The 12,705-nt window shown below is 42.4% G+C and overlaps 1 protein-coding gene across 3 annotated transcripts in view; it reads right to left on the bottom strand.

Moving 5' to 3' along the window:
• The window catches only part of RPS6KA5 (ribosomal protein S6 kinase A5), a 182,359-nt gene that overhangs the window by 22,280 nt on the left and 147,374 nt on the right, over positions 1 to 12,705 (bottom strand). For all 3 annotated transcript variants that reach the window (XM_060169782.1, XM_060169939.1, XM_060169854.1), the window contains one exon: positions 1,695 to 1,845. In XM_060169782.1, the coding sequence (XP_060025765.1) occupies positions 1,695 to 1,845 (151 nt within the window). The remainder of the gene's footprint in view (positions 1 to 1,694; positions 1,846 to 12,705) is intronic.

The following is a 12,705-nucleotide window of genomic DNA, read 5'->3' as shown; positions in this document are numbered from 1 at the left end:
ATCCTCTTTATTTGATCCAGACGGAAATGGAAGCCCGGAAATCAGAACCAACCTTTTCACTTAAACCTTTGGGAGGGTCAGTCTCCTGACTTTCTAGTTCGCGTTCTTTCCTAGTGTATGATTACATTACAAGCATATGATTACAAGCGTATGATTTGTGCTTGGCTCTTGTACATACATTAAGAGAAACTTCTAGAGTAAAGGAGTAATTTAAAGAAATATACTGTTAGCAGGAGAACGTTTAGTATGGAGAAAATTGAACGCTCTTACAATCCTCTCCACCTCCACCCCATTTGGGTCTTTACAAGTAGAATTTTGGTCTTTCCTGAAGTGTCCCTGTCGTTTAAAAAGTCAAGGCAATTAAATAACCTAAAATTACTATTCTAAGCTATAGAAAAGAGAAATTTCTCTAACATGAAAGCTATTTTGCAATATTCACAAGTACAGGGAACCGTGGAGAAAAAGATCCTAGGAAAATATGATTTGGGGTATTTTGCTTGAGTATGTTCTTGAATTTTACCTTATTGTTAATTTCTGAGCCGAACTCCTGAACAAGATATATGAAATAGTTTGTTCAAATGTTAACCTTTCCAAGCCATATTAATCTATGAAATGCACATGCTGAGAAATTAATTTTATTCTAAAGGTACTTCTCACTCTGTTACTGAACTTCTGTAAGATGTACAGTAATGATTTTTTAAATGGTTACACCAAGAGACTGAAATAAATGTGCCCTTTCTTGAGTATATAAGTACAGACAGAGAATTCTTATTCTCAATTACTATGTGTTTTTCTATATTAAAAACACAATAAATAACAACATGAAAGCTTGCTCTGCAGCAGAGTTTTTTTCTTTGTTTTGGTGTGATAGTTTCATTAATTTTGGCGATAATAATGTAAAAGCTCAGTCTGCAAAGTAAAAATAAAACCTTGATGGTCCCTTTTGAGCATAAATATTTAGGTCATGCTTGTTGATACGATGAAATTATTTAAAAGTCATAAGCTCAGAATTTTAGAAATCGAGGTCATGGTATCCCAGGTTGACCATTAGATTGAAATAACTAGTCAGCTCAGTCTATTTAACTTTTTTTTCGAGTTATCTAAAATTGTGGTCATTTTGTGGACAGCACTGAGCATACTAGGTTGAGCAGGCGTGTTGGTGCTCTGCAGAATGATCTTACTAGGCTTTTGCGGAATAAAGCACTGTTTCAAGTACAAAGAAAGTAAATGAATAATTCCCTATATATTATAATACGTAACTGAGAAAGAGGCTGATTTTGAATTTTCTAAGATTTCTTCTGGGAAAAGAAGAGATGAAATCACTATCTAAAAAGTATAACACAGTGGCAGTAATAACTCGTGAACTGAGAAGTAAAAAATATAATAAAAGTCTCCTTAGTCTATATGCCTAAATCTTGAGATCACAAATGGAAATCAATACTCAGAAACTCTAACCAATAAGTATGTAGAAAATCAAATGTTATTATAATCCTCCCCTCTCTCCCTTCATATAGGGAGAAAAAGACCATTTAGGTTCCTACAAGTAGAATTCTGATTCTTCTTCAAGGGTCCCTGCCATTTAAAAATTGGGAGAAAATGACTCGGAAACAGCCCAAGTTCACTCATTCCACCAAGAACGCCAAGTACTCTGAAAACAGCAGGGCATATAAGACCATCTGTTCAGTATGTTTCACCTGAAAAAAGAGATGTTCTTTGATTTCATCTGCATCACGTGGACCACATCCCAGTCTTTTCTTGGGATCTTTCATCAACAGACGCTGAATTAGGTCTTTGGCTACAGCACTCATTTCTTGGGGATACGGAGGCTCGCTTTTTAATATTCTCCTGTAGGCAGATAAAACTTGCAGTTAAAACCACCATAGGATGAAGTGATAGTGACCGTATTCTTCACAGAAAACAAGTATGGCGCAACACACTCTGAAATTGAACTATATGTGAAAAACGGAGATAAAAATATGAGATACCATGAAATCAAATTTCTCAAACTTAAGCAGAAACGAAAAGCATTGATCATTTTCCGGTATAAGTCAATCCTCATGGGAAACTAACATCCCAAATATTTAATTAGAATAAAAAGGCTTGGGGTTGGATTAGATCTCCTATCTATGGACTAGACTCTATGAGTAAACCTTTTACAATGGAAACAACTTTAATAATCTCAGAGAAGAGAATTCAGCACTCAGATTTGGAAGGACAAAAGAAATCCCAACTCTACCTGCCTGGCTTCTCTTGCCCTGTGTGCCAGTGAACATAAGGCGCCAGCGGGAATGCAGAGGGAAGGAAGCCCCAGAAAGGGAGAGTCAGAACCCACTGGACGTGGCTCAACCCTTGACACCAGAGCTGGGGGCTCTTCATGGGACGAAAGCATCTGCTTATTTATCTGCGACGCTAAAACAGACTGGAAAGCCTTAGAAGGCAAGTGGTGTTCAAAGATGGAGTAAACGCTACTATTTATTACAGAAAGGAAAAGAATTAAGATAATCAGGTTTCTTGATGAAATATCTTGAATTATTCTAAGGTCACAGATGAAATCGATCCAGTCCAAATGTACCTTTGCCACTCTTAAAAGCCAGAGCAATAGTTTAATGAGAAAGAAATAATGGAAGGGGCTGATGGAAATTAAGAAGCTTAACATAGTACACATGGAGATAAACAGTTTCTCAATTATTTGGTTTGCAAAAAGATCCCCTGTTGTTCATTAAAATGGTAATAACTGTTGTGGAACAAAAAATAGATAATAAGTTAATGAGAGATAGTACAGTGCAGTAAGAACAGGAATTTGGAGCCTTTTGGGATCAAGTTCAAGCACTGGCTCTGCTGCTTATTGGCTGTGTGACCTTAAAAGAGTTAATTAATGCCTTTGTACCAGTTTCCTCAACCGCTTTCTCAACCGCAGTACCTGCCTAAAATGGGTACTACGCCTCTTAAATGAGTGAAGACGTGATGTACGGTGCTTGGCGCTGCCCCTGAAACGTAGCAAATGCTTGATAAGTATGAACTACTCACTGTCCTGCTCCCCTATTTAAGGCAACCACAAAGAAAACAGACAGCCTGTAGCAAGAAGCACTGAGCATCAGGGAAATGATGGTGGGATGGTAACTTCTGACTGAACATTCCAGCAAGTGTTGTTCATTTCAAAGCGAATTCTACTTCTAGCACTCCATCCTGGGAACCTAAGAAAATGCTGAAAGAACAAGCCCCCCCCCCCAAAAAAAGCAGCAGAACCTCTTTTCTTTCTGATTCTTTAGTGTTTTTCCATGACTCACTGCCTGTCAGGGTTGCGACATTAGAGAATAATCCTCTCCTGACATAAGGTGCGGGCGCCCTGTTTCTCAGGGAAAAGCAAGCACAGCCTGTTCCATTTCTCCATCTTTAATGTCCTTTCTGCAAGCAAGAGCTTCTTGTGTAAAAGGCCCAGGCTCTAGATTCACTGCTGCTGAACCATGTGTAGAAAGCAGCACTTTGGCTGACTTCATCTGAGGGCGCCGACTCTGTACTGTTACTCTTACACCTAAGTCAGCGACGTTTACTGGCAGTCTGCTCCGTCAGGCACTGGGGGAAGGAATGGTCAGTCTTGTTGACCGTGGTGGGTTCGTGGAGAAGGAGGGCCAGCGAGAGAGCCATGAGCACCTGAAGAGAGGCACGGCCCCACTGAAATGCCCAGACTGCAAGGAGGCACAGGAGACCCCGTGCACACTTCCGGGCAGTAGTCTGGACACACAGACAACAGCATCGGTGTGCCACCGAGGTGTGCGTCAGGTCCACATGCAAGGGAATGAGAGGTTTAGATTCGGGTGAGGCAGGGATCAGATCGGGAAGAAACTGAGTAGAAATCTACAGGAATTCCTGCTGAAAACAGTGCTGATGAGGGAACATGCAGAACAAACAGCGATGACCCTCCCCCATCCTGAGTGAGAACAGGGCCAGAAGCAGCGGGAGCAGACCCGCACAGAGCACGCTGAACACCCACCCGACGTAGAGGAGTGACAGCAGGAGCCTTGCTGGAGACTCACGGAAGGACCACTGCTGTTGTCATATAAGCAGAGCGAGACAGGGTTTCCTTAGCGATGTGGAGAGGCTCTGAAGCCCAGGAAGAGGACCAGAAACTGGGGATGGGGTGGTAAGGAGACAGTAGGCTCAACCCTTTCCTCCACGGGAAGATGATCCCGGATTTACCTTCTTCTTATACTATTTCCTTGAAATGCACCGGGTCAAGGTGGATGTGAGATGTCAGGTGTTCAGTCATTCTGAAGTTACCCCTGAGAAGTGAACTGCCCCTGGCCAGACAGGTATGAACAGGCACGTAGGTCCCGGGGGTTGTCTTGTCCAGGACTATTTAAAACATATTCACGAGCCTCTGTGTGTTCTCTCTTATTCCCGAGGGTGTCCTTGTGGGGGCTTGGAAGCTGTGTTCGTGGGAGTTAGAAGACAGAGTTCCTGCACTGAGTTTCCTCTGCTGGGTGGTCCATGCCCGCCCACTAGGTCCCATCACTAATGGCTGAGCGTGTCCCTTCTGGTCTGGGAAGTCAGGCCTAGGTGGTTGGAAAGACCTCTGATGAGATGTTTGATGTTGTCATGCCAATACCCTATGCTTCCTGACCTGTATCCTTCCAGAAAGCTAAGTAAAACTGGTGCCAGATTCCAGCCTGTTGTGCCCTGTGAGTATGAATGTCAGTCTTAGGGCCAGCCCACCGTGGCTGTGCAGAGTGGGCGCTGAGAAATGCGGGTGCAGGTGGAGGATTTCTGTGGGATGCCCACTTGTAACAATACCGGGGCATCTCGCAACAAGGGCTGGGAGACATTTCTCGGGTGTTGGCTGCCACTTTACCTCTTCCAATGTGCTTGATTTCTGAACTGGTAATAACCCAGAGCTATTTTTTCTTGCTTCCAAATGAATCTTAGAGCTCTCTGTAAAATCAGAACAAGCTCTGAATTAACATATCACGTTGAACACTTCAGTGTATATGATCATTCAATCCATACAAAATTCCTATCAAAAGGCTATTATTATCCCTGTCTTACAGATGAGGAAAGATTCCTTTCAAAAAAAAAAACCAAGAAATATACATATGAATTAAAATTTCAACCAGATACTTTAGAACCTGGATAATATTAATATTTATTTGCAAGAATTAATGATAACACAGCTAAGAAAATTTTGAAAAAGAAAATAACTGGGGAGAATTTGCCTAACTACACAGGAAAATGTATTATAAAACAAAACTGTGAAAGTGAAGTGGTAGTAAAATAAATTAACAGCCATATCAAGTGAATAGAAGAGACAACTTGAAAAATAACCAGGCACATACAAAAACTTACATTGTTTCTAAAAAGTGACCAGCCAACACAGGAAAGACCGCATTGTTTGACAAATGTGTTGGGTAAACCAGCTATGTGGGAAAGAAACAAACAAGGCAAGACCCTTGCCTTATACTGTAAGCCCAAATAAACTCTGAATGGATTGAGGAATTACATGTAAAATGCAAAATGAAATAAAATTAAAATCTATAGTAATATATAAATGAATATAAAATTTCTTCCTATTCATGGATGGAAGTTTCTGAAAACCCCTGTGGTAAAAGAAATGCACAACTGATTAGCTTAAGAATTTATGGAGGGCTTCCCTGGTGGCACAGTGGTTGAGAGTCTGCCTGCCGATGCAGGAGACATGGGTTCATGCCCCGGTCCGGGAAGATCCCACATGCCGCGGAGCGGCTGGGCCCGTGAGCCATGGCCGCTGAGCCTGCGCGTCCGGAGCCTGTGCTCCGCAACAGGAGAGGCCACAACAGTGAGAGGCCCGCGTACAGCAAAAAAAAAAGAATTTATGGAGTAAAGGGTGAGGACATCAAGATTAAAATTAAACCTATGATGGAGAGAGAGGTAGGTAGATACGAAATAAGCAAGGATGGTAAAATATTCATGGTAGAATCATGGCAGTGTCCACCGTAACAAATATTTGCAACTTTTCATAATAAAATGTGGTGGAAAGAGTGAACCTATGAAACTTGGCACATGTGTTTTGTATGTTCACTAAAACATAACAACAAAGAACTGTCCCAATAAAAAGTTATCAGTGACCTTTAGGACAGTGGTTTATGCTCACCTCATCCCTCCACATCACCCACATCACCTACATCCTACAAAATTGCTGTTACCCCCATTCTTTAACCTTTTCCTTTATTTTTCTTCACGGAATTTATAGACTACTATATATTTATTTGTCTATTATTTATCTCTCCCAACTAAAATGTAAGCTCAATGGGAGTAGGGATTCTATTTTTTTTTTTTTTTTTTAAAAAAAGCAGTCTTGTTCACTGCTTTATTCCCTGGGGCCTAGAACACTGCTTTCGCCTAGAGCAAGTCCTGCACAAATATTTACTAAATCAATACATGTCTAATTGTTCTCCATTTACTATATGAGGAGCTTTCCTCCTCACTTTCCATAGATGCCTGCAGATAACTTTTTCACTTTTTTGCAGATAGCAAAAGATGAGGTGATTATTTCTCTCTGTCCTCCATTTATAAGTTCACAATCTTCCCCATTTCATTGTGGACTCTCACTTCCTGGTTCCCCAGTGGTCCCCAAATCACAGAATCACATACGTGCCTGCTTGAGTTAGAAAGATTTTTCACTGAACTACTGACTCTTAATTTTTGTGCAATGCAAGGGGGACAGTAAAGCATATCATGGTGTTATCTACTCAATGGTATACTATACAGCCATTACAAAAGTATGTTTATGAAGAGTTTGTAATTAGAGAATGCTTATAAGTTTACACAAAAACTGCAAAATATGAAGTTAATTTCTAGTATGAGCACATTATTCAGGTGAAGAAGACGAACGGGAATTGTAGCAGTGTTCATCTCTGGGTGTTATTACTGCTGTTTTCCTCCTGTGCACGCTTTAAACTATAGTGAACATTACCTTTAAGAATAGGAATGATAAAATGAACTTCATTTACAAGATCACGGACCTGCTGAGAGCACTACCCAGACTGGCGAGGACTCCAGGAAGTCTGCAGGCCCCTGTGCGTGTTTCCCCACCGTCTGAAAGGCATTTCCTTCTACCCTCTGCCTTTGCAAACCTCATTGGCGCTCTCAGCCCAGCCCATGCTATCTCTCCATCAGGAGGGTGTCCCTGACGCTCCCAAACCCAAGGGACTGTGCCGCCTCTGTACTTCCACAGCATTCATCTTACCACTCAAACATTTGTCAACACTCTCTCTTATGATGAATTGTCATCTATTTATTCCATATCTTCCCAAACAGTATATAAGTTTTCTTAGGGCAAGAACTATGTGCTTCTATTTCTCTTCCTCCTAGGAGTTAAAAATCACTCAACAGGGCTTCCCTGGTGGCGCAGTGGTTGAGAGTCCACCTGCCGATGCAGAGGACACGGGTTCGTGCCCCGGTCTGGGAAGATCCCACATGCCGCGGAGTGGCTGGGCCCATGAGCCATGGCCGCTGAGCCTGTGCATCCGGAGCCTGTGCTCCCCAACGGGAGAGGCCACAGCAGTGACAGGCCCATGTACCACCAAAAAAAAAAAAAAAAAAATCACTCAACAAATACTCAAGTGATTAATGAAACCAATCCCTCTGTTGTCTCTGGACCAGTCCTTCCCAATCCTTTACCTGAAATAAGCATCTGCCTCACCAGCAAACAGCCACACGGAACCAAGTGTTACCCAGGAAAGAGCATGAAGCAACTTTCCAGTCACTCTGCACTTGACTCCAGTCCCACCTCCCTGTAGCTCTGAATCTTTAGGTAACTGAAGCTTAGCTTCCTTGTCTATAGGACAGCACATGCTGCTACCTCATTTTCAGGGTCGTAAGGATTCAAGGCCATGATGTGGGTGACTTTGGGCACAGAGGTTGGCACACAGCGGGGCCCTTAGCCTGGCTACTCCACAGGAGCGCCCCTTCTCTGAGCCACGAGACTGGCTGCCCAGGGAGGACGGTCCCATGCGGTCACTTCCCTCTGCATGTCACTGAGCTCTTTCTTGATCCAGATCCACCTAACCTGTGCTTCCTGAGGCCACATCCACTGGGTGATTAAGAATAATGAGATGAGATTCTTTGGCTGGTACCCCTGCTGGCTTTTGCAGAGCGTGCGACTCCACTCGAAGTCTCATCCAGTAATTCCTGGGAGTCCCCAGGGCATGTCTTCTGTGAGCTATGAACACTCCTCTTCACTCTCTCCTACAGCATCTTGTTTCGTCTTTCCCCCAGGTCTCTAACAAGGTCTCCGACCCCCACTGCCTGAGAAGCCACCCACCTGAGAAACCGAAGGGAGAAAATACCTGTTTCTCATGAGGTTAGAGGAACCAAAGATGTGTGCGTGATCTTGTAAAGATTTGGGCTAAATTCCTTTTCTTTTCAACTTATAGCATCTCCTCCCTAAAAGTGACAGATGAAACCTAGAATTGTCCTTCCCCGCTCAATGGCTAAGGCCTCTGTGAACCCAGCTGGTCTACCTGGGCTCCTCTCCCTTCGACGCCCGCACAGTTAGATTACTGATGGGTCTACTAGACTGGTTTATCAGACGTGCCTGAACGCGTCTTAATCTCAGAGGTGGGCCCGGCTTAGGCTAAAGCTGGGATCCCATTTCACTCACCAGGGCTTTACCGGCAGACCTCTTCCCAGGCCCTCCTCCTTACTACACTCTTTTCTGTGGCCCAGACGATGCTCTCCAAGCTGGTACTTCTCCACCCACTCCATTATCTGTGTTAGAGTGCCCTTCCTAACAGGGCAAGATGACAGGGATAGGAGACGGCCTTGGGGCTTCCTGCGGACCAAGTGGCTGCATGTGACAACAAACTAAGGCCGTGTCGGGGGTCAAGAGCAGAGTGGAACACGTGGAATTTCAAAGAGATTGCTGAATGGAAAGGAGCCCAGGTAGAGAACAAGAGCCAGAGTATGGAGCCAAGATGCTCATCCTGAAGGATGGGGCGCCCTCCCGGGAGGCCCTGGAGAACCACAGCATGTAAGGAACAGCAGATCACGCCGCAGACCAAAAGAGATGGCGGATTTGTGAATGCAGAGGCTAACTCTTCTTTCCACAGCCTTTTCCAGTAGCTGTGAGGCTGACCTTTGAGGCTCCAGGTGGATGGGAGCAGTGGAGAACCGGCTGGGGCGGTAATCAGAGGTGGCAGCGAAGCAGGAGGTGGAGGGGAAGCTCAGGAAATGGCAACCACTCTGATGGCGGCTCTGAGGGGCCCTCTCCACGGCGGGAATGATCAGCCCTATGTTTTATGAAGGGCTCCAAACCCTCTCCCCACCCAGGGAGTGCTTCAGAGGCAAATTAGTAATTCAGTACCATTTGGCCCTCCCCACTACGTGTTATGCAAGGGAAGCAGGAGTGAAAAGGATGATAAGAGGGAAGATGGAAAGCTGAGGATTATGGTGCCAAGGGATGGGTCATTTTCGCCCTGCTCCTCTCCCATCACTGGACTCCGGTCTGAAGCTGCTGTAATTGTATCCTGTTAAATAACAGGTAGAGGAATAGCTCTTGTGACAAACACATTAATAGATTTGGGGTAACGAGTCAAAAAACACCTGGGAAATATAGATACTGCTATTGGATACAAAAATACCTAGAGAGAAGAAAAGAAAAAAACAAATTGCCTATGGGGAATTAAGAAGGCTTTATAAAATATGCTGACAAAAAAATTTCATCATAAAGACATAAGAAGAATAAGAAAGCCAAGGAAAAAAATAAATCTGATCTCTTCTTAGCGTAAGAAATAATGATACTTGTTGTTATTCTATACATAACTCTGAAAGTAAGACATCAATAAACAGAAAATGTAAAATGATACAAATGGGCTAATTCAATATGTTACTGAATAATTAACATGGATAAAACAGAAAAATACAACAGAATTACTGTTTTTTGATTTTGCACTTAGAAGACTAAATTAGCACATCACACAAAATCAATGTTTTAAAATAATTACTTAAAGAGAAACACTCGTTGCGAGGACAAATAAATTCTTACCTAAACCAGGGGTCAGCAAACTTTTTTGTAAAAGGCCCATGGTAGGCAGATTTCTAAGCTACCCAATGATCACTGTCTCCTTGTATTCACAGCCTCATGTTGCCTGGACCTAGTGACTTTCTTATAACCAATATTATTCAGCAAAGATGAGAGAATGCCACTTTCATGATTAGGTTACAAAACATTCCATCTTTCTAGCAGGCTCTCTCTATTGCCTTCCCAGCTTGCATGCTTCGATGAAGAAGTTGCCATGTTGGAAAGGCCCACACAGCAAGGAAGTGAGGGTGGTCTTCAGTCAACAGCCAGCAAGGAACTGAGGCTCTCAGTCCAACAACCCAGAGGAACTGAATCCTGCCAACAACCACATGGGCTTCGAAGCAAATCCTTTCCCGGTTGATCCTTGAGATACTGAAAGCCCAGCCAACACCTTGACTGCAGCCTGTGAGTGACCTTGAAGTGGAGGACTTAGCTAAGCTGTGCCCAGATTCCTGATCTACAGAAACGCTGAGACAATAAATGTATGTTGTCTTAGGCCACTAAGTTTTGAGCTCATTTGTTACTGAGCAATGGATAATGGGTAACTAATACAAGGCCAGACAATACATTCTTCAGGCTTTGGAAGCTCTATGGTCTTTGGGGCAACTATTCAGTGTTGTTGCTGCAGCATGAAAGCAGCCAGACGTGATAGGTAAATGGATGAGTACTAATGGATGTGTTCTAATAAAACATAACTGATGGACACCGAAATTTAAATTTCATCTAATGTTCACATGTCACAAAATATTGGTCACCTTTTGAGTTTTTCAACCACTTAAGAACGTAAAAACTATTCTTAGCTCACAGGCTACACAATAACAGGCAGCAGAATGGATTTGGCCTGCAGGCCACAGTTTGCCAACCCCCTACCTAAACAACACCTACAGCTCTGTTTAAACCATTATTTTTATAACACTTAGACCTGAATTTATATAACATTATGCTTAGGATGGCACTATGAAACACAATAGTAAAGTATACTTTATTGATGGATAATGAAATACCAAATAAACATCTCTTGGCAAGTACTTTGTAAATTTCCAAGGCAGAGAAAGTGAGACAGAAACAACCCTGCCAGAGATGATGGAGGACCTGCAATCAGAACCTCTACGTCCTGATGCCCAGGTGAGGGTAAATCTAATTATCCTGGTTTACACAGCCCCAGGCAAGAAAAAGCTTCCTTCTTGAAGGGAAGGCAGAAAAACTGCTAGCAATACCAGTGGCTGAGGGGACACCTTCCTGTGTGGCAGTAACACATACCCTGAAAGAGGAAGCTCTACACAGAGGCAGTAAAAGCTAGTGGGAAACATATGTGTACGAAAAGCACATGCTACATACGTGAAATAAAAATAAGAAACAGACTCACAGAAAAGCTGAAGAGCTATCATTTAAATCTATAATGTTGACAATTTGATGTTTGTTCAGAATGGTACCGAGGAATGATGAATCTAGAAATCATTTCACATGAACAGTTAAGAGAACTAGAAAGGTTTACCCTAGATAAAACTATCTTCAGACACCTAAAGCAATGTCTGGAAGAAACCACAGAACACTCTGTTCTTTAGTTCCTGACCAGAACTGACGTGCAGAGGTTAGAGGAAACTAATTTCAGCTTGTTTTACGGGAGGAGAAATTCTGATGGAAGGGGCTTCCTTGAAAATATCTTACACAACAGTGTTATCTGTTTACTGATGGCACTCAGACAGAAAGGAGAGGACCGTCAGGGACACTGATAAAGGGATTCTTACACCATGGAGAAAGTTCTCCTCTCATCCTAAATTCTTATCATATTTTAAAATTTGATAACCAGAACAAACATATTTGTCCTGATTTTAGGCTACCTGTAGACAACATCAGGCAAACAGATAACTTGGATAATATATTATGCTGATGCATCTCAAATAAACTCTATAGAAAGTATGCAGAGTTCAGGGGAGATCACAATAATTAAGGAATGGAAGAATTCAATGATCAGAAAAAGCCCTGGCTATTTAAGACATTTGGGGACAAGGTAATGACACATTTTTCTGAATGGTGCATATTTTATAAAGAACAGACTGTAAAAGATTTTACACCAGGAAAGACAATCAGAATGATTATCTTGGAAGGCAAAAGTAATGTGGGATAATTCAGCTATTACACTGTTAGTAAATTTCAAGAAAACAAAACAAAACAAAAAAACCATGGAATCATAGGTTAACACCAAGCTTTAAGCAAAATTATTAACAACATGGCAAAGTGAATAATTAATTGATCAAAGGGAAAGAATCCTATTTAAATTCTTGAGAAATCTGCTCTAGTTTTAAGATTTTAGACAATCTGATTCAGGCTCTCTTTCTCTTGCTAAAACCAGAATGCCAACTAATTTATCTAAAGGCAATCAAAGCAATTTAAATTTGAACATCTTTTGGTTCAGAATTTTCCTGCCATTATGATCAGCAATATACTGTCTCTCTACAGGCAGACCTGTGGTGGAATGGAAAACTGTAAAAAGAAGATTGCTTGTGTATGTGGAATCAGAAAGAGGGAATTAGTCAGAGGAGCCACTATTTAATGTTGTCAGGTTAAGTCTGCCCTTTCATTTGTCACCATGACAGGTGTGACCCTGCAAGGGGACCCGAATTCTCAAAAGACTATGGGCAAGGTTTCCT

The sequence above is a fragment of the Lagenorhynchus albirostris genome, chromosome 1 (genome assembly GCF_949774975.1).
Source record: "Lagenorhynchus albirostris chromosome 1, mLagAlb1.1, whole genome shotgun sequence".
Lineage (NCBI taxonomy): Eukaryota > Metazoa > Chordata > Mammalia > Artiodactyla > Delphinidae > Lagenorhynchus > Lagenorhynchus albirostris.
The sequence above is the reverse complement of the archived record's forward strand: the minus strand, read 5'-3'. Positions and strand labels throughout refer to the sequence as shown.